Source organism: Cupressus sempervirens, chromosome 2 (genome assembly GCF_028749045.1).
Source record: "Cupressus sempervirens isolate cs-2001-9-10 chromosome 2, ASM2874904v1, whole genome shotgun sequence".
Lineage (NCBI taxonomy): Eukaryota > Viridiplantae > Streptophyta > Pinopsida > Cupressales > Cupressaceae > Cupressus > Cupressus sempervirens.
The window spans coordinates 194,998,359-195,019,567 of record NC_143119.1 but is presented as its reverse complement, the minus strand read 5'-3'; the positions used below and the strand labels follow the sequence as shown (position 1 = coordinate 195,019,567).

General features: G+C 35.4%; 1 protein-coding gene across 16 annotated transcripts in view; it reads left to right on the top strand.

Annotated features, from left to right (window-relative positions):
* The window catches only part of LOC149571742 (Metallo-hydrolase/oxidoreductase superfamily protein), a 299,690-nt gene that overhangs the window by 255,712 nt on the left and 22,769 nt on the right, over positions 1 to 21,209 (top strand). For 4 of the 16 annotated variants that reach the window (XR_016359875.1, XR_016359872.1, XM_089813159.1 and 1 more), the window contains 2 exons: positions 8,925 to 8,970; positions 9,268 to 9,644. Coding sequence is in view for 12 of the 16 variants with exons in the window: in XM_089813159.1 (XP_089669285.1) it covers positions 8,925 to 8,970; positions 9,268 to 9,282 (61 nt within the window). In the remaining 4 variants the exon portion in view is untranslated. Of the gene's footprint in view, positions 1 to 8,906; positions 8,971 to 9,267; positions 9,645 to 21,209 lie in introns of those variants that run through there. The other 12 variants (XR_016359874.1, XM_089813160.1, XM_089813155.1 and 9 more) reach the window with 5 other exon arrangements.

Here is a 21,209-nt window from a genome sequence, read left to right as displayed (position 1 = left end):
GTGTGTTTATTCATGTTTTCTCCGTACAGTGTCTCTCCTTTATTTTTCTTTTTATAATGCATCCTCTGTGGAGTACAACTGTACGGTTGACTGTGTTCATATTGCCGTACGTTGAGCTCCTCCTTTGTACTGAATGGTTCTACGATGGTTTCTTGCTTTGTATCGTTCTAGCCTAATATAGCCTTGTCTCCATTATTCACATGCTAATATAGCCGTACAGTACTCATATTGTTTTGTTCTCTATATTTATTACTTTTATTACTTCCGGGTCATACTAAGGAAATGTGCTTAACTCTATTTTATTTACATTTACCTATCTTACAGATTTACATCCTTTATCTACTACTTTTACAGTTTCCTCAATTTGTTCGATTAAGGAGGTGTGTTATTTCTTTTGTGGTAGATTTTCATTTTCGACCCATTTACTATATCAAGCACCTCCTTCCTGTCCAACATCCATAATTTGATTGCTCCATTATTGCTAATTTCGCTGATTTTGTACGGTCCTACCCACTTCACTTTGAACTTTCCTGGTCTGATCTAGTTCCGCCCATTATACTTCAAAACTAATTGTCCTGGTTGAAATTTATTCAATTTTAGATGCTTATCATGCCATTTTTTACGCCTAGTCTGAGTAATCTTTGTAGCCCATTGTGTCTGCAATTGTCACTCATCCAATTTATTCAAGTTATACAATCTCTCTCTCATGCTTTCTATGTCACTCAGTTTGTTCTCGATGGCAATCCTTAAATTCGATACCATGAATTTTGTCAATACCACGGCCTCCTACCCATACATCAATTGAAACGAAGTGTGTCCTGCAGTTACTTTATATGAAGTGCAGAACGCCCATAATGCTAATGGTAGCTCTTCTTCCCAATCTTCTCCCTCAATTGCATAGGATTTATAAATCACCTTGCCCAGGATCTTATTCGTGGCTATGGCTTGTTCGTTGGCTTTCAGGTAGTAGGGGCTCGACAGTGAATGATAAATTTTGAACTCGGTAGTGAGTAGTCGGATGACATGATTGACAAAGTGTCCTCCCCAGTCACTTGTTAACTGTAGTGGAATCTCGTACCTGGTGATAACTTGCTCATAAATAAATTTTGCTGTGCTCATTGCAGAGTTGTCCGATAGTGCGTGTGCCTCCACCCATTTGGTCAGGTATTCCATTGCCACCACGATGTACTTGCACCTTCTAGTTTTGCTTACCTTCAAGGGTCCAACAAAGTCCAATCCCTATCTTTCAAAAAGCTTGCGCGTACAAAGGATTCAAAGGCATGAAGTCCATCTTTAGTGGTTTTCCAACTCTCTGACATCTGCCCCATGCAACAACCCACTCTCTGGGGTCATGCATTTTTGGCCACCATAACCCTGCCAAAAGTATCTTCCATGCAGTTGTGTAAAGGCCCATGCGTCTACCTTCTGGTCCCTCATGTGCTTCCTTCAGTACCTTCATAATTTCCTCCTCTAGAATGCATCGCTTTAGAATCTGATCGGGTTCCATTTTATACAGTAACTTGTTCATCAACTGAAATGGCTGGCTCCTTAGCACCAATTTCTTTCTCTCATTTGGCGGCATCTCGCTAGGAAACTGTCCCGTCAATAAATACTCTCTGATACATGCATACGAAGATGGTAGTATTGCAACATGGAATAGTTGTGCATTTGAAAAATCATCATTCACTCCCTTCGATGGCTCTTCTGATTTTATCCTCGACAAGTGATCCGCACTTACATGACTTTTCCCTAGTCACACCACAATCTTGAATGTGCTTTTGCAATAATAATAACCATCGACTAATCCTTCCCTAAATAATCGGCTTATTTACAAGATATAACAGTGCCTGATGATCTACATAGAATACAAATGGCATCGCCAACAAATAATGTTTGAATTTTTGTACTGCATACACCATCCCTAGTGCCTCTCACTCCATCGTACTGTAGTTTTTCTCCACCTTAGATAATAATCTACTTGCAAAATACACTGGATGGTCCAATCCGTAGTCACCTGTCTATGCTAGTGTTGCTCCAATCGCATAATTCTATGCATCCACATGAACATGAAATTCCTTATCCCAATTCGGATAGGCTAAAATCGGTGCTATCGCCAACCTTGTTTTTAATCCATCGAAAGCTTCATTCTACTCCACTTCCCATTTATAAGGTTCGCCCTTGCAAGTGAGTTTGTCCAGCGGGTAGGAAATCTTCACAAAGTTCTTGATAAACCTTTGGTAGTATCCTATGTGTCTGAGGAATGATTTTACTTCTAATACATCCCTCATCAATGGAAAATCCAAAATTACACAAACTTTGTTTGGATCTGTCTTCAGCCCTACTTTGCAAACTGTGTCCTAGCAGCTTCCCTTGTGGTACCATGAACATGCACTTCTTTGGGTTCAGTGCCAATCTTGCTCGTCTGCACCTCTCCATGCATTCTCCAAGTGCTATTATATGTTTATCCTCTGTGCTAAAAGTTGACCAATCATCCAAAAATGCTTTAAAGTTTTTGATAGACATTTATCAAATATGTGTAGGATAATTCTCTGGAACGTTGCCGGAGCATTACACAATTTGAATGACATCCTGTTGTAGGCGTATACTCCATCTTCCATGATGAATGTTGTTTTTAATTTGTCTTCTTCAGCGATGGATATCTGGTTGTATCCAGGAGAACCCATCCATGAATGAATAAATCTCATCCCCCACAACTTCTTCCAGGATGTCATCAATGAATGGTATCGGGAACGGATCTTTGATCGTCACGACATTTAGGCATCGAAAGTCTACACATATTCTTATCTACATGGTGTCCTTTTTCAAAGATATCGCAAGCGGTGATACCCACTCACTTGACTGCAGTCTAAAAATAATTCCTACTTCCAACATTTGATTGATCTCCTGTGTGACCCGTGAGGCATAATTTTTGTTCATTTGGTACGGCCGCTTCCGTACGAGTACTGCACCTTCTATCAACGGTATCCGGTGGACACATAATTCTATTGGCACTCCTTTTAAATCTTTATATGTCCAGACGAAGACATCCTTGTACTCCATAAATATTTTGAATGCTGCTGCCTTCAGAATTGGATTCTAATCATCTCCTACAAGAATATTTTTTGGATTGACTTCATCTCCTAAGTTCATTGTTTGATAGTAGGCTCTTCATACTTTATATGTTTGTCCTTGCTAAATGTATGGGCTGGCATTTCATCTACATGTGCTTCTCCCTCCTTTACTTCGCTATACTCCTTTGGAAACTTGTTCCCTTCTTTTCCCTCCTCGATACCCAACATGTTACAGCTCGAGAAAAGCTCGTAATCCGGTCGTTCACCAAGTCTAGGTCATCATCTTTTGACCCTCCTAATCTCAATACTCCTGTATTTGGTTCCATTCTCTTCTTTCCTTCATTGTCAACTTCACCTTCACCTTCGGAATCTGACAATGCTACCTCCTCACCTACCATCTATGTGTGCAGGTCAATTATAAATCTTCGGCCTCCATGTTCCATGGATAGGGTATTTTGTTACCAGTCATGCTTCACTTTTGCTTGCACCAACCAGTCCCATCCAAGGATAGCGTCATACCCTTTTATCTTCAATGGAATGACCACAAAATCTAATAAAAATGGTTGTGTTCTGATAGTTACCGACTGTGCCATCATGGTTCCCAACGGTTTTATTCCGTGTTGATCCACCATGAGTAATTGGAATGTAGGTGGTCACAATGTAGGTTCTCCCAACTTTTTCCATATATCCTCTAGTAACACGTTCATGCCTGACCCTCCCTCCACAATTGTGTCTATAAGTACTGTTCCTAGGATACCCATCTCAACTATTGTTGAATGCCTTCTCGTCGTCAGTGTCAATAACATTGGGTTTGCTACAGTCGTTCCACTATCGTCCTTTCCTGTTTCCTTCTTTGCTTTCGAAAGTGGTTTCTTATTCAAAATTATCGTCCGTAACTTAGGCTTTGTAAGAAGGTCATTTAATTTTATAGGGACTTCTATTTGCATTACTTGCCTTATCATGTTTTGTTCAGCCAAGGTCCTCTTCGAGGTATCGACCGTGTCTTTTGCTTGCAACTTCCCTGTTTCCATTTGTTTCTCCAACTCAATTCGTGCTTGCTGCAACCTCTTCTTATCTTCCCCTGCATCAGGGTACTTTGCCTTCTTAGCTTACTCACGCGTAATGGCTAGTGCTTCCTCCTCACATGTTTCGATGCTTAACCAATTCACCCCCTATTTTGGGCATTTCAAATCTTAGTGGTCTCTCAGACCACACCATCTGCATAACAACTGCATCATCAGCTTCGTGGTACAATCTCTGGTGAAGTGCCCCTAGAGGTTGCATGCCTTCTTTGGATTGTCGGTCGTCCACTCATGTCGTACTATATCCGACTCTAGCCTCCATTGTTATTATTATTACCACCCCTTCCACGTTGGTTATTGTTGCAATATCCTCCTGAGGTTGCATCGTTGTTTGTGTTTGTTTCGGTGGACACTTTCTGCATCAGTAACACTTGTTGGTGTCCCTTTGACTTCATATTGAACGAGCATTCCTTTATGGAATGTCCCACAATTTGGTAGATATCACAAAATTGTTTGTTTGGGCACAAGCCCTTTGTGTGGCCTTCCTCTTTACAGTTTGTATAGCACAGTTCCCCTTTTACTGAGTTAGCGTTCTTTTTCAAATTTTTAAATTCTTTCATCATCCATAGCATATCTTTCTGCAATGCTTGAACTTTCTTGCTTGATTCTTCGTCACTGTTGCTACTTTCAGACAATGAATCATCTGAATCTGACGATTTGTGCTTCTTCTTCTTGCTTGTTTTGTGCTCTCTCCAAGTCCATCGCTTGATTATACGCATCTGTGTATGATGTTGGAGATACAATCTTCATTTTCTTTTTTAGAGCTGGCCGTAGCCCCTCAACAAACCATTGTTTCTTTAATCCATCAGTTGGTGAGCTCTCCATCTTCCCCACCAACTCTTTTAGCCTTCTTGCATAAGCATGGATTATTTCATTCTTTCCCTACTTTGTACTATATATTTCTGCTACAATTTCATTAGTCTCCCTTAGCAGTCAGAACTCTGCTATGAACTCCTTCCTAACGTTTGCCCATGTAGTCAATTTCTGAGGGTCGTCATCTGTAAACCAATCAATTGCTACACCCTGCAGGGTCGCTGGAAACTGTCAGACCCAATTATCTTTGTTTGGTACACCATTAGCTATCCATATTGTTTCACATGTCTTGCAATGCCTAATCGGATCTGTCGTCCCGTTACCATTAAACTTTGGCAATTTCTCCTTTGGTCCTGACATTGCTACTTTCTTTTGATTCTATGGTACTTGCTGTGTACCCACATTGTTATGAGCACCCACGTTGTTTTGAGCACCTGCACTGTTTTGCACAATTGCGCTGCTTCGGACAACCGCCCAACTTCCAACAACCACGTTACCTGGTGAAAGAATATCTTCCTCAAGCGAAGTTATTTGATTCTCTACCTGTATCTACTCATCAAGTGTATCAAGAACAAAGAGTTCACTCTATGCTTGTGCTCCTTCAACACTTCAAGCCATGCGAGTTGCTTCCCTTCCATTCGGATGCTCTACCCTCAGTGTATACAAGTTAAGGAACTCCTCCCTTGTCTGTTCCACTAAATTCAATTGCTGTTTAGTCTCTTCTAGCAATTCCTCGACACTCCTTGGTCTGCTAGGTGAATGCACTCCCTCCGTTTGTGCTCCTTCACCCCCCCTCGATGCCTGTCGGCAATTTGCTGAAGCTTCTGTTTGCTCTTTGCCTATTGTGCGAAAATTAAAACTTCCTGTGTTGTGCGTATTTCATCCTTATCTTTTATCTTATTCCTATCCTTGTTAAGCAGATTCGGCATTAATCTTCATAATACTTCTTTTGTTCTAGGTTTGACTGACAACGATGCCAGATGTTTACCGTATAGGGTAAAAGGATACTTATTGCATGTAGTACAGTAAGATATAACATAGAATAGATACTTTATTCATATATGCAATATGTACTTCAATGCTTACAATATGATTATGCTCATTACAACAATGATCAATAGTCCTTTCCGGATGGTGTACATATATTTTCCTGAAGGGGTGACTCAACCATCATGCGCCCTTTCGAATACAATTCTATCGTCGGCTACAATATAGAATTTACCGACAACATCTTTTGAACACTGATTGCTGAGATTGTGAAGGTAATTTTCCTGTTTGTCCTCATTTCAACTTTTTTGTTTATGAAATTATGTTATAAATTATTGTTCATTTTTTAAAGAAAAGCTTAAAGCTGATTGTTTCTGTTTCAACTTTCATGATGAATGCAGTTCATAAAGCCGCTTGTTCTCCTATGAATTGCCAATGGAGAGAAGCCCTCAATGGGCTATATTTACGAGTGCATGGATAGGGTGAAGGAGGCAATCCACGTTTTTTTTCTAGGGAATCGAAATAGGTATGGGCCTATATGGGATGTCATTGATAGATGTTGGCACAATCTAGTTCACAGGCCTAAAGACATAGTGACCTACTTCCTTAATCTAGCATACCAATTCAGCCCACATTTCAAGGCTGGTGATGAGGTGTGGAGTGGCCTCTATGATGTTGTAGAGAGAATGTCACCTGATTCAAGAGTTGGAACAATTGTAGTCAGTGAGATTGACTTGTTTAAGAAATCTCAAGGGGACTTATTTGCACAAGACTTGTACAAAAAAAATAGGACATAATTGATGCCTAATAAAAATCTATGATTCTACATCCTAATTTCTATTTCTATTACCATTTTAATTTGATAAAGTCAAAGTTATTGAATTGATTTAAAATTTTCTTATTTCAAATACATGATGAGAGATGTTTGGCACTAAGGTGCCAAATTTACAAAGCATTGCAATTCGCATTTTGAGCCAGCCATCTAGTACATCAAGATGCGAACGTAATTGGAGTCTATTTGATCATATACACTAGAAGAAATGCAATACGTTGGCAGTGCAAAAAAATGAATGATCTTGTCTTTGTTCACTACAACCTTTTCCTTCGCCATAGATAGATCTTAGGCATTGATACATGACCAATTTTATTAGAAAATGTTGATCCACATGCAAAGTGGAACATAGAGGTTGTTGATCCTGCCTTTAGTGATGAAGATGTGGAGTGGGTTGATCAAGAGGCTAAGGCAGTAGCGATGATAGTCGAGGAGAAAAAGTGCAAGACCCTGAGGCTAGGAATGATGGATTCGTGGCTGATGATGAGGATTATGTGGTTGAGGGTGAGGATGAGGATGAGGATAAGGATGAGGTTTAACCTTAGACAGAGGGAGAGAGGGTGGCTCTATTGTCTTTCATGACTTATCTTAAGCGTACTCATAGGACATAGGCTATATGAACCTTAGTCTTCTACTGTTCTGCACTCTAGTCTTCTACTGTTTTGGTAATCCATGAATATTGTAGACATTTGACACTGCAGTGACACTATGTTTATTACTCTATATTGTGTTATTCAGTTTTTTCCTTCAAAAATTTGCTTTTATACCTATGTGATCTATGCAAAATTGTGTATGTGTATAAAGTAGCTTCCATTCATCTCAATTATTGTATTGTAGACATTTGGCAGTGCAGTGACACTATGTTTATTACATTATATTGTGTTATTCAGTTTTTTTTCTTCAAAAATTCATTTTTATACCTATGTGATCTATGTAAAATTGTGTATGTGTATTAAGTAGCTTCTATTTATCTCAATTATTGTGTATTTGATGTTAATTGAGTAAAAGATGTATGAAAAAATCGTAAAATCTTTAAAAATCTTTGAATTTCATTGGTTTTTCAATTTTTGGTGTCCTTGCGAAGTCAGATTTTGACTTTCCAAGTCAGAGGTGAGTCCGAGTCACGTAACACTACATTTGCAGTGGATCTGAAAAACCAAAACCATCTATGATTAATCCCTTTGACTTTTTCTCGCAATAGGTGTTCCTTATATAGAGGAAGTTGTATTAGTTCCTTCAACCAAATTTGATTAGCAAAATTCACACATGCTTCATCCAAAAAAGGAAATGTTTGGTAATATTGACACACTCTTCCTCCTTGCATTATAGGCCTTTCTTCATAGTTTGTTGATTGTTGGCATGCCTATGCTCTTGACTATGGCTCTGACTTATACCAAAAAGCTTGATTTTCACTTAAAATTGATGGGTTTTTCGAGTTGAATAATTCCCTCAACCGCCTTTGTTCTTGGTTTTTTACCACTTGGAAGGATTGTATGATTCACAATAATATATCCCCACCTTTATTTAGGCTGAATGGTAGTAATTTCATCATTCTCTAGTGTAGTCATCAATTGGTATGATCGATGCTAGTTCTTGAAGAATTTTACCCAACCTTGTTATAGGCATTGGCTCAATGTTTACTCATGTGTGGTGAGGTTATTATTTGCATATAATAATAGAAACTAACAAAGCATACTAGATGGACTAGCAAAATATAACTCAATAGAAGATGTTTCAATAGGGTTCATGTAAATATATGTAGATCGTGGAGAATTATGTACCGAGTCAGATTGCCTTCCCTAGCTATGATAAGCCTGATTAAAGTAGTTACAGTTGTCAAACAAAACATAACCTTTCAGAGCTGAATGCTTATAACCAATCTAACAAATAATTAATGCATAGTCAGGCATAAAATAGTTTAAAAACATGCCAAGTTGATTATTATGGACTACATCCTATTAATGTACTTCTATTACTCTCCTCATCTTGAAACTCATTATAACTTTGTAAAAGCATCTTTTATAATGATGTTGAATTGACAAGGAATATCTCAAAATTTCTCATAGCTTGTAGCATTTTAAAATGTGGTCTGACTTATTTTTTTACTACACTAAGAAACAGATGTGGCTTTTTTTGCAGTCAAGGGAGTTCTGTCCTTGATGCCACAGCTGGTGGAAATTTGAAGGTATGTGTAGGCAGAAAAAAGTAACTCAGCATATAGAACTTAGCTTTGAGTAGATATAGTTCACTTTGCTTCTGGAAAATTTAGCTATATTTGTTAGATAAATGTTTGTACGCATATGGACAATTTGGAAGTACTGCAGACACTTAATTGTAGTACTGACAGCTTCTGTTCATTTATTGCTGTTATGGCTCAGCATTGTTATATTTGTGTAATATTATGTTTTGTGAATATTTCTCACGTGCATAAAGAGCTTATTCAAATATTATGCCTGTTATGACTGATGTGTTAATGTTGTAGTTTCAGTTATATTGAGTTGATCAAGAGATAAACTGTTATGACTGCTAGTTAACCATGAGCAAATATCTTCTCTGGTAGACATCATGAGACATCATGTCAGTGCGCATGCCAAGAAAAGATATGAATATAGTGAATATCATATGGTTGATATTCTTGGGCATACCATACTCCTGATGTTACCGTGAGGTAACAGTTGCAGTGTGTTGTTAATTTGGACAGAAATTCCCTAGGTAAGAGGGAGTGTTAATGATTGTAGCTTTGATCAGATGATTCCAATCGATGAAATCAAACGTTTGAATGGCCTATTGGCCTTAACATTTGATATCAATGCTTCACTATTATTATCATATATTATAATCATGATAATACCTTGAGCAGATATTATTTGTGATAACTAATGTGAGTTAAGATATCCATGTCTCTACGGGAGACATGTCTTAATATCATATACATATTCATTGAGAAGGTAACTTGAAAAGCATATATTTTAAAACCAAGTACTATTACAAGTTACAACAGTGAATTAAATTATACACACAATAAGATTTTTAACATGGACTGTGAGGTTTTAGAAATATTTGATGATCTTGTAGATCTGAGATAATTTGAAGACCCTAGTTTGAAAGGTGTATGCTCCTACTTGTGGCAGTGATCAAGCCCTAGCCCCTATAGTGGTCATGGCACTTTTATTGGTTTTGTGCTGAGAAGCGACAGTCTGCCGAAGTAGTTTCACAACACGTGATGGCTGTCAGTGAAATTATCGTGGTACCCAATAGCACCGAGCTGGCTTGTGTATCTGTCCTAGGCCTTCTATGACCCTCTCTCATCTCAGCTATTAGGCTCATCTAAGCATTGACCCATCTTGGTGTTTCCTATCTTCACAACTAGCGGCTCATTCATCTGAACCTTTTGTGACTAACATTTGAATCTACTTTTTGTGGAAATTGTGGCTGACAAAGCTTCTCCTCAGCACATATCATTGGTATCAGTGTTGGTGCACAAAATAATTAATGGCAGATATAGCGTCATGAGTTTAGGTGCAATACCTTCACATAATAAATGCAAGAGTTGAGCACTTGATATCCAACAATGAGGCTTATTGCAGTGCTAAGGAATTCTGTCGTGGTGAAAAATTGTTGATCTATACCATACGTAGTGCAATAACTATGAGTTGTGTCCCAATCATACAAGATCGGCTGGAGCAGTCATAGTCTGATTTGTGAATTAAACAATTTTTGTAATTGGTGCAGGGTACAGACCAAACAACTACTCGCTAACACTCGGGTTAGATAGTTGCCATGGACAAATTAGGGTTCAAGTCTGAACAAGTGATATCGTGCAATAGTCTGGGATTGACATCTGTAACATTGGCATCTTTAACAATTACCTTCTGAAACTCCACACGGTAATTTGAGATTGGTCGCTCCTGTATTAAGCAATTAATAAATTCACCATTCAGTATGATCATACCGAAGGTTCATGCAATGTTCAAACAGTGATGATGAGTGTTCTCAGCAGCTGGGAAAATTCCGATGAACTTTGAATATCTTCAGCAATGTCTTGATATTCGCTGTGAAAGGCTTAAAAGAAAAATTTACTGTTTATTAACACTGTCGGAAGTATCTGTGTCTAAATATAGAGAGGATGGAAATTATTTCAATACATTTTTTTTTATCATATTCAGATACTGTTATGTGTCACGACTACATATGGGTGTTGGGCTTGAGAAATAAAATGTACGATAGAAATATTTTCCTATGCGGCACAACAATATTAGCAAAATGATGGTTAAGGGTACCAAAAATTAGCAACTACCTGGAACTGATTGGAAGTAAAATTGCATTATGCAGCCGAATAAATTATTTATTACCTACAAATTTTTAATTCAAAGTGCGGTTATACTGTCATTTACAACCATTTCCTGTGTCAATTTACAATAGACATTCTTGCAATAAATCAAGTTGATTTAATCATTACAAGCAAATATCATAATATTGCCAGTAGTATAGAAGCTATTGAGCAACATGAAAGCTATGCAGCTTTTACACTTTGTGGAGAATACAATCAAGGTTTTGGATGTTATATCAACGATTAGACTGGTAGAAAGAAAGCTACTACAGCTGATCAGTATCAACAAAAGAAAAAAATAATATGCTTTAGAAGATAAAGATATTCTTCCCATTGAAGAAGTAAAAATTAGCAGATATATAATCTATGATACTTGAAAAAAAATGGACACAACAAAGGTGGACAATGGCAACATGAAGCTAGCTAACAAAAAGAAAACAGCCTGCATAATTTTTTTAAGAATCAATAAAAATTAAAGTCCTAGGTGCTCATAAAGAATGAATCAGGTTTGCAGTGGCTAGAACTCTAACTTGCAGTAATCAAATTTTAACAAGAAGAAGCTCACAGCCAAGGACAAGTAAAGTTACAATGATGCATTGATCAAATTTTTCTTTTTCAGCTGAATTTTTTTATTAAGTTAGTATAATACAGTCATGCTTTCAAACAAAAACTTGATGATCTTCAATATATTAGTGCACAAGAAAATTTTGAAGAGTCTTAGAATGTTCTAATAGCATTGTCACATATTTGTTTGCTGATAATGTTAAACCTTCCTGATATAAATGAAAGGAATCACAGTAAATCTCTTCTTGTATGGAGAATTGAAGAAGATTATTCGAAGTTCTCTACAAATTTTCTTCCCATATCTCTTAATTCATTACCAAAGCTGTAATGTCCTTATTGAAATATTGCCCAAATTTCCCCTCTACCCTTTTGAGAATTTTGTCAAACATTTTGCTTGCATAACAATGTCAAGTTTTCTTAAGAGTGTGTGAACATATGCTTCAAATGTGAAATAGAAGCAATAATAAAATAGCAATTTACTAAGAAATTTTAGATGTAATTGTTCTCACACAGCAATACAACATGAAGCAACAGAATCAAAGAGCTTACTAGCAATCTATGTGTTATAGACAAAACCTATAAATGTTTAGAATTCGCAATGAACCTTCACAATATACTTCAACCTTTACTTGAGTCTCAATGCCATGTTTCTTGTTCTGTCAAGGGATAAAATCATTGCTATGTTGTTTATTGTGTCCGAGAGATATGTTATGACCAACCAAAACTACATGGTAATATCCAGAGCTTCTAAAAGTGATTGAGAACCCAAACCAAGAACACAATTATAAAGACAAAACCATACTTCCATGCACATGAATGAAAGCTAGAAGAAGATTAATCTGTGTGTGTGTGTAGACACCCCCCCCCCATAGAATACTAGACTTGAAATTGATACATTCATGACAATCTAGTGAATCGAAGGAGACACCAATATATTCCCTCTAGGAAAATATAGCCTCTTGCCGCTAATATGAATGATTTCATTAAATATTATTGAAGGCTGTAGCCAAAAATTATTATTTAGTGTTCATAATTTTGTAGAGGACAAATGATTTTGCTATGTATTATTTAATCACTAAGGTTGAGGATTGTAGGAGTCAACTCCTGGAGCCCCCTAATTGATGGTTTAATCCTCTTTTAATCCCAAGAAAAACTTGTTTGGTGTGCCGCTTAGATTGGCATGCACTTAGTCAAGTTGGGTTATCAATTAGTATCCAATGAGAAAGATATGGATGATTGGTCCTATAAATTGTGTTGGGACAGGGTTCTATACCCAAAGTAGGCTATTTTTCTTAGCTAGCTATTCAAGGCAAGATCCTAATTGGGGAAAGAAGGAAAAATTATGGTTTCGCTAGTCTGACTCAATGTGTTTTGTGTAATGGGGCAAGTAAGGATGTGGATCATTTATTGGTGCAATGCAATGTTTCAAAGGAATGTTGAGATTGGATGATCTCTAAGTGTGGATGGGTTGGATTGCTTTAGTACTCAATTTTGGATCTTTTTAAAGGATGGCATGTGATAGAGAGAGTCAATTCTATAAAAAAATTGGATAATATCTCCTTGAATTGTCATTTGGGAGATCTGGAATGAAAGAAATAGACAGATTTTTCATGACAAAAAGGTACCAAATGAACGGATTAACAATAGGATTGACTCTTCAATTGAGGAATCGATGAATGGAGACACAACACACATAAGACCTACAACTGGCTTTACTCTTTTTGATAGCTCCATTCAACAAGTTTGGTCTGGGATCAAAATAAGATATAGAACCTATGGGAAACATGGTGGCTTATCTAAAAACAATCTGAGGAAGAATTCGTGGATGAAACCTGAGGTTGATTGGATAAAGGTGAACTTTGATGGAACAACTAAAGGGTATCCATGACCTTCAGGGATAGGTGTGATAATCAGGGACTCAAGGGGAAAACCATTGCATTTGCAGCAAGGAGATTAAAGGATGCAACAAATAATGTAGTAGAGGAAAACGCAGCTTTGCTAGCTATGAATTTTGGGAAGTGGTTAAAGAAAAAGAAGATTCACTTAGAGGACTCCAAAATTATATTGAAAGCAATCCAAACAGGTAATATCCATGCATGACATTTAGAAGGGGTGATTTTTGTGGTCAAGAATAATTTAAAAAGCTTTAAACATTTTAAAATTAGTCATGTTATGAGGGAAGGCAACCAAGAACATGTTCCTTAATCGAAATGAGCTTTATCCCTCCAAATTTCAAATGAACCGTTGGTTGAGGACCTTTGTCATGACCCCATTTTAATTAATATAGAATTTTGATAATAATTAAATAAGATATTATTAAATAAATAATGATAATAAAATTGTATATTACATTTAGTATTAATATATAAAAAGTAAGAAATAGTAATAAATTATTATCATAATATATACAAATAAGTAATAATGAACTTACAATGGATGAATAAACAAATAAAATTGACTACAAGAGATAATATCGTAGAAAGTAAATAAATAAATAATATAATATAAAATAATATATGTTAACTAATCTAATGAAAAGTCAAGAGATATGTAATAAAGAGATGCAACTTCTTCAAAATAAGATATCAAAGAGAGGATAATTCATTTCAAAAAGGAAGAAAGCAAAGGAGGAAAAGTTAGGAGTAAAGAAAAGGAATGATGGAAGAAGAAAGCAGTGTGAAGAAAATAAGGAAGTAATTTGCTCAAAAGGTATTAATGATATTGAAAGGATGTATCTGTTCGAAAGCATCATACTTATGAATGGTTGTGGCTCTTCAAAAATATTGTAATTATAAAGTATTGGGACTTTTTGAAAGGATTATAATTATGAAGGGGTGTGACTTTTTGAATTTATTACGATCATAAAGGAGAATATAAATACAATGAGATTTCTTCAAAAGGAGGAAGAAATAAATAATCTTATATGATTCTAAGATATATTGTATCTATATGATATACATATATATAGATACATAAATATACATACATAGATACATACATACATGCATGCATATATATACATACATATATATATTAATAATAAAATTGTTTACAACATATTGAATATTAATGTTATGTGGAAATATAATGCTATTAGTAAATTGGATAGGAACTCCTTATGTCCAATTTCATAATGGGTAGGAAGTTAGCACAGGGGTAAGAGTAATTCGAACATGTAGTGGCTAAAGAATCCCAATATAAAAAAGATCTGAGGGAGCTCCAAGTCGATTGTTCCCAAACTCGAGTAGCAGTAAATCTACCATCCATTATGAGATTTGTTACATGGGGGAATATTGACATTATCAAGAATTACTAATAGTATTAAGTGATAGTACTTACAAGTTAGTTTACATATGATTAATTCTACCAAGAATTAAATTCTAAAGGGTCCCATTTACATTCTAGGACCATTCCAAACCCACCTAGTAGGAGGGTTCATTGCAAGTGGTATCAAAGGTATGATCTTGCCATCATGTAGGGTAAAATGATAAACTGAGGAAACATTCTAATAAAATAAAAAGAAATCTAACAATATGTGTATGCTTTGTGTATACTTTGTATCTTCATGCATCTGTGTGTGTACTTTGTGTATGCTTCATATATTAGTTTATATTTTTGGTATGTTCCATGGTGCCAAAGTTATGAATTTCTAGGAAAAGTTAATCAAAGATCAAAATCAGTTTGATGATCTTATAAGGATGATTATGTAGGAGACCCCATGGATATTCAATTGACTTGAAAGAAAACAAATTTGAGAAGGGTGAACTTGTGATAAAATGAATATAATTTTAAAATGGTGGGCAACTATCCATCATAATTAAGGGTGACAATGACCTTCATTGTAATCTATATTGTTAGGCGAATTAAATACTAAGGTGAATGTTAAAGATGCATTTGGCTATGAAAAGATTGTAAAACAATGTTGGTAATGAAATTTTTCTTCTCAACACTTTGCAAGTTTTATTGATTGTGACGTTGGAGAAGGTTGAAGTTGTAGTCTTAGAAGCCACTTTCTCAGTTTATACTTAGAAGAAGCAAAAGGCTTTCAAAGGCCCATTAAGAAGGAACACTTTCAACAGTTGTTGAAGATTAAGAGGGAGCTAGTGGTAAGGGTTGTGCTGGGGGTTATTGGCCCACATTTTCAAGAAAGAAAACATAAATGGAATGCCAATCTTGATGTGTCTAGACCCATTACAATCACATGGGGTCTTGAATAGGGTGAAAACACTAAGGAAGTGAAAAGAGTGATTAAAAAATTATTTGATGAGGACCTGCTTGAAGGTTTAGAATCTTTTCAAGAACATGTTACATCCCAATTTTTGACCCAACTTAAAATGTTCATATAGCCGTTGAGGTTTCACATGAAGTCAGTTGGCAGTTAAAATTTGTTACAATCATGTGAAATGGTAAGATGGTTAATCATTATAATTTCATACGAAGATGAAATGCTAGTTAACCGTTATGATGATATTTTAAAGTTATTTTGGGAAGTTGATTATTTATCATGAATTCATGGGAATTGAAAAGGCGGTCAGCCGTTATGATCATTTATGATTAATAACTTTTTATGGTAATATGATTTAGTTGTTGAGAATTTCATTGTAGGGAGCACGTCAAAGGGGTGGAAGCATTGTCAGAAAAGAATTGGGCACAGGGAAACCACCATCACTGGGCAAATAGGTTTGAATTTTGAATCACCATGGCTAAGGGTAAATGAATAGACAAGCAAGAGCGTACGTTGGACAATACCATGAGCTACTTGGATAACATATAAAATATTTAAATATTTAAACATAATCAAAATTCATACCTTTGATGATTTATGTTGTTATCCTCATCATTTCATTATATACATATGTAAATGCACATATGTATAAAAGGTATGATGCCACCATGGTATTAAATTACCCAAGCTCGTCTCTATTAACATACATACACACACACACACACACACACACACACATATATATATATATATGCATATACTTTGGGAGGATATGAAGATAAAATAAATTTTCCAAATTATGCATGTATATAGATATGCATCTCCTAATACGTATAACCTTGAACACAATAATAGTATAGTGACATCATTTGAAAATAATACATATACACATAATTATAAGTTATTCTTTTAATAAGGAGTCCTTCAAATTCTTTTCTTTTAAAATTATAAGTCTCTGTGAGAGATGATGAGTACACTACAATTTTCCTTTTTTTTGAATCGGTGAACTAAAAAGCCGATAATCTTTCTTGTAACTGCCATCAAGAGTCGCAGCTTCAATTGAAGCCTTCTATAGCTTTACATTTAAGCTCAATAGTGTGTCTGGCAGCTATGATCGATACTAGTTTCCTTCACCATTCCTTTTATCATTTTCTTATACTTTCATGTGGCCGATATTTGAAGTGAATCTGAGCTTGTTGTTTCTGTTATCAAAGGGACTCAGTATTTTGAAATTCGTGTTGGCAATCCAAATTTTTGAGAGTCGGCCAGTCGAGATCAGCCAAGTTCAAATCCATCATTGATTAGGTTATGTAAATTGCTTCTATTCTTTATTTGGTATATTTATTGCATCCGAAATCTAGACACAAGGGAGTTTCAAGGATTTCCAAAGTTATTTGTTCAATGCTTGACTGTGAAGTAAAATAAGACTATCGAATAGTTCATTCGATCGAGCTTACCAAGTTATCTGACCATGTTGAGTCTGAAACTAAATGAATATTTCATGTTATGTTTCCATTTTCTAATCAGCTTGTCTTCTAATTTCTGAATTATAATCCTCTATTTTTTTCTTGAGAGAAGTCCTGTTGTCTCAAGGATGGCTTCATGCTAGTACTAAAATATTATCTTCCATCAGTTGAGTTTAGCAAATGAATTGATATCCTCTATTAATAGACAACCAGGACTCACCCCGACTGGATGGCCAAGAGAGAGGGTGAAGAAGTGGAAAGGAATTTCTGCAAAAACAAAGAACATGAATTAGAATTTGATATGATAACTTTATTTTTAAAGAACTATTCAATAAGCTCTTGTTTGTCCAATATGTACCCTGTTGCCAAGTTGAGTGGTGGAATTAGGAGCCAAAATTTTCAGTGGTTGGACAAGGTGTTCCTCTATTCCGGGTACGGAGGATCTTTCTCAAATGGGATTTGTGGGGATATTTTGAGGATCCGCAGTTGGGAGGTTAAGCCCCTAACAATGTTTCTCCTCTCTACAACATGCCAAGACATGCAACAGACAAAGATGAGTTATGCATTCAAACATTTGTTGGTAACAGGTATTTGACTTTGATGATGTTTATACAAGTAGAAAGTACGATGGATTGATTTATATCATTGATTCAGTTATTTCCTTTAATGAAAGTAACTTTTTTTGTCAACATAATTGGTAACCAATTAGATCAGTTGATCTTCCAACTGAACATGGAATGTATATGTGTGTGCACAAGAGATAGGTTTATTTGATGGATTGTTATTTCAGTGTTCCATTATGTGAATAATGAATATGAGCGTATTTTCTAACTGAATGTTATTGCCATAGTTAGCAATGGAAGGAGAAGGGATATTAGAGAGGTATTTGATGCCCTAAATGATACAATGGTAGTTGATGCTCTAAATGATATAGCTGTATTTGATGCCCTAATTGATACAATGGTATTTGATGCCCTAAATGATATAGTAGCGTTTGGTGTCCTAAATCATACAATGCTATTTGATGCCCTAAATGATATAATGGTATTTGATGGTAATGGTGTTTCGATAAAGTGGCATAGCTATTTGTTCCTAAGTGGCATATACGTATAAACTTGGGTTTTGCAGAAGCATCCCTAAACGGATTTCGGTTTTTAATTCTACGGTATGTAGATTTTTCCCTTATTAAAATCATTAATGGTGTTTTCAAATTGTTAGTTATGAAATTTTCTATTTAACTATTTTGTAACCATTAATCTCATTCACATAAACATAACTGTTATACTTGTCTTCCTATGAATATGAAGTATTAACTATATTTCTTTGATATGATATGATATTAGTTAAGACCCAAGAAAAGAGGATGTTACAGACCGGGTCGTGCCTCAATGGGGGTCTGATTTGAGGGAGTGCTTCAAAGATGAAGATGATGCAAGATGCTATGGTTTGGTTCCATTTCTGAGGTGGTGGAAAATAGTAAACAATGTGGAATATATAAAACAAATTGATATGTCCTAGAAGAAGCTGAAAGATAAAATTGTTAAATATGAATGGAGTGTTGCAAGAGTGGAGTCTTTACTTTACGATGCCTTGTTGTCAAAGAGCTCGACAATACAAGAAGTAGAGGGATGCATTTTGAATGGAAATAGCTGATGGCAAGGCCTAGTTTTTGTGCAATTTTTTTTTTTTGAAAATGTAGAGCAATTGAAGGAAATATAGAAGAAAAAATGACATTTCGACAGGACAATGGAAGTTTCCTTTTTGGAAGAAATTGGTTTTGAGATTGAACCCACAGAGAAGGATTGAGGTGTGACAAGGGAAAGTGATGTTAGCAATGGACTTGCATAATCAACCCTTATCAATTCTAATAGATTAGGTTAATTAAGTGTTTGTCAAAAAAGTTAAGTGTATATGGGGTATTTGTAAAAACGTAAAGTGTTTTTATATAAGGGATATGGAGATCCAATGTGGTAGAAAGGTTAGGTTTAAAGTTAGATTTTGACTAGTATAATTATGTTTGGAAGATAATCTTTGTTTTAAAACTATGTAATGTTCCCTCTTATTATTAATAAGATATAAAGTTGTTGCTGATCAAAATATATATATATTTGATTTATATATTATATTATAAGAACAATGTATATGTGAGAACTAATTAATTTAAGATTTGTTATTAGTATTGATATTAAGAATTCATATTATTAACGATTCTATTAGATTATGAATAATATTCGTTCAATACATTATTTCTTTATTGATTCATTAATATATAATATTATATTCTTTCATCATTTTATTGAGTTAATTTCATTGAAGTGTATTTGTTCATTAGTTTTATTGTTATTATTTATTATTAAATTCTATTCTAAATTGAGGACATCATAGTCTGTCCTTTCGAAAAATTGTTTATCCATGAGCAATTATATGTTTTCAACATTCACCAAGAATGTCCTCTTCCAGAGATATGTAATCTCTGCCTTGTATGGTTCACTAAGCAGATTTCCCTTAATCACGGTGCATTAAGGTGTCTTGGTAGCAGTTCTGACTTAATCACAACACAATAGGGCTTCCTTGTAGCAATTTTCCCTTAACTATCATTGCAATAGGGTGCTGTTAACAGTTCTCCCTTAACGAAATCATAGTGCAGTAGAGTGTCTTTATAGAAAATCTCCCTTAATTGCTATTGTAATAGGGTGCTAGTTCCCCCCGAACCAATTCTATAGTATGGTGCCCTTAGCGGCTCTTCTTTAATCAGAATCCAATAGGGTGCCCTCATAGCAGTTCTCCATTAACTACTACTGCAATAGAGTTCCCTTAGAGGCTCTTCTAAACCATAATGCAGTTGGGTATCCTCAAAGCAGTTTTCATCCACTGCTATTACAATAGGGTGCCCTTCGCGATTCTGTCTTAGTTGCAACCCTTTTCCCCTGTAGGTGATATTGAAGTCTGTCCTTGGATTCCCTTTAGGAATCTTGACATTCATCATGAATGCTCCCACAAAGAATATCTTCGATCATGTTTCAACACGCATTAGCAATGTCCTTGATTTGTTTTCAACACTCACTAAGAATGTCCTTGATCTCTTCTCTGGAGTTTGTTACACACTCTTCGCATTCTTTATATGAAATGATATTTATATAATTTCCTAGACTTAGTGTATATACTATATATGTGATTGTCTTCTTTACATCTTCATAATTTTGGCCATACAAGCCTTCATAAATTGACACTTTATCACTGTCAATGGCTCTTAGTATTTGTGCCTAATTGTCTTCTCTTTCCATACCACCTCATACTTGTTTTTAATATTTTACTGCCTTCATAAAAGGATGCAACTCTTTAGACATATATAACCATTTCAATGGTCATGGCATTGACTAACAATTTTTTTTTGACTTGATATCTACTTTTAACCTCTTTTCATAATTACCATACCTACTTAATAAAGATTTGTGAATATTTGCTTCATTTATTCACTTATCTTTCAAAATCCTTTTTCCCCAAATTACTTTCTCTATCACCAAACTACAAACTGATTTTTAATCTCTTAATACTTGGACAAAGGGTGCGAGTGGAGAGCAATTTACTTTTATTAAAAAAATACATTACCCTCTTTGCTAACCTCAATGCTTAAATTCTTTTTCCTTTTAAGTTAATTGTTACATTTTTAGCTGCTACTTTTCCGTTGCTTAATTGCTTCTTAAATGGTTATCATTCACTGCTTTGTAACAAAACTTAATCACTTGATTAGATATAAGAACTGAATCACTGCACAACCTTTATTAACATGTCATTTTTCTTTTTTTTATAATTACTGAACTTAATCGGACTTGTTCGAA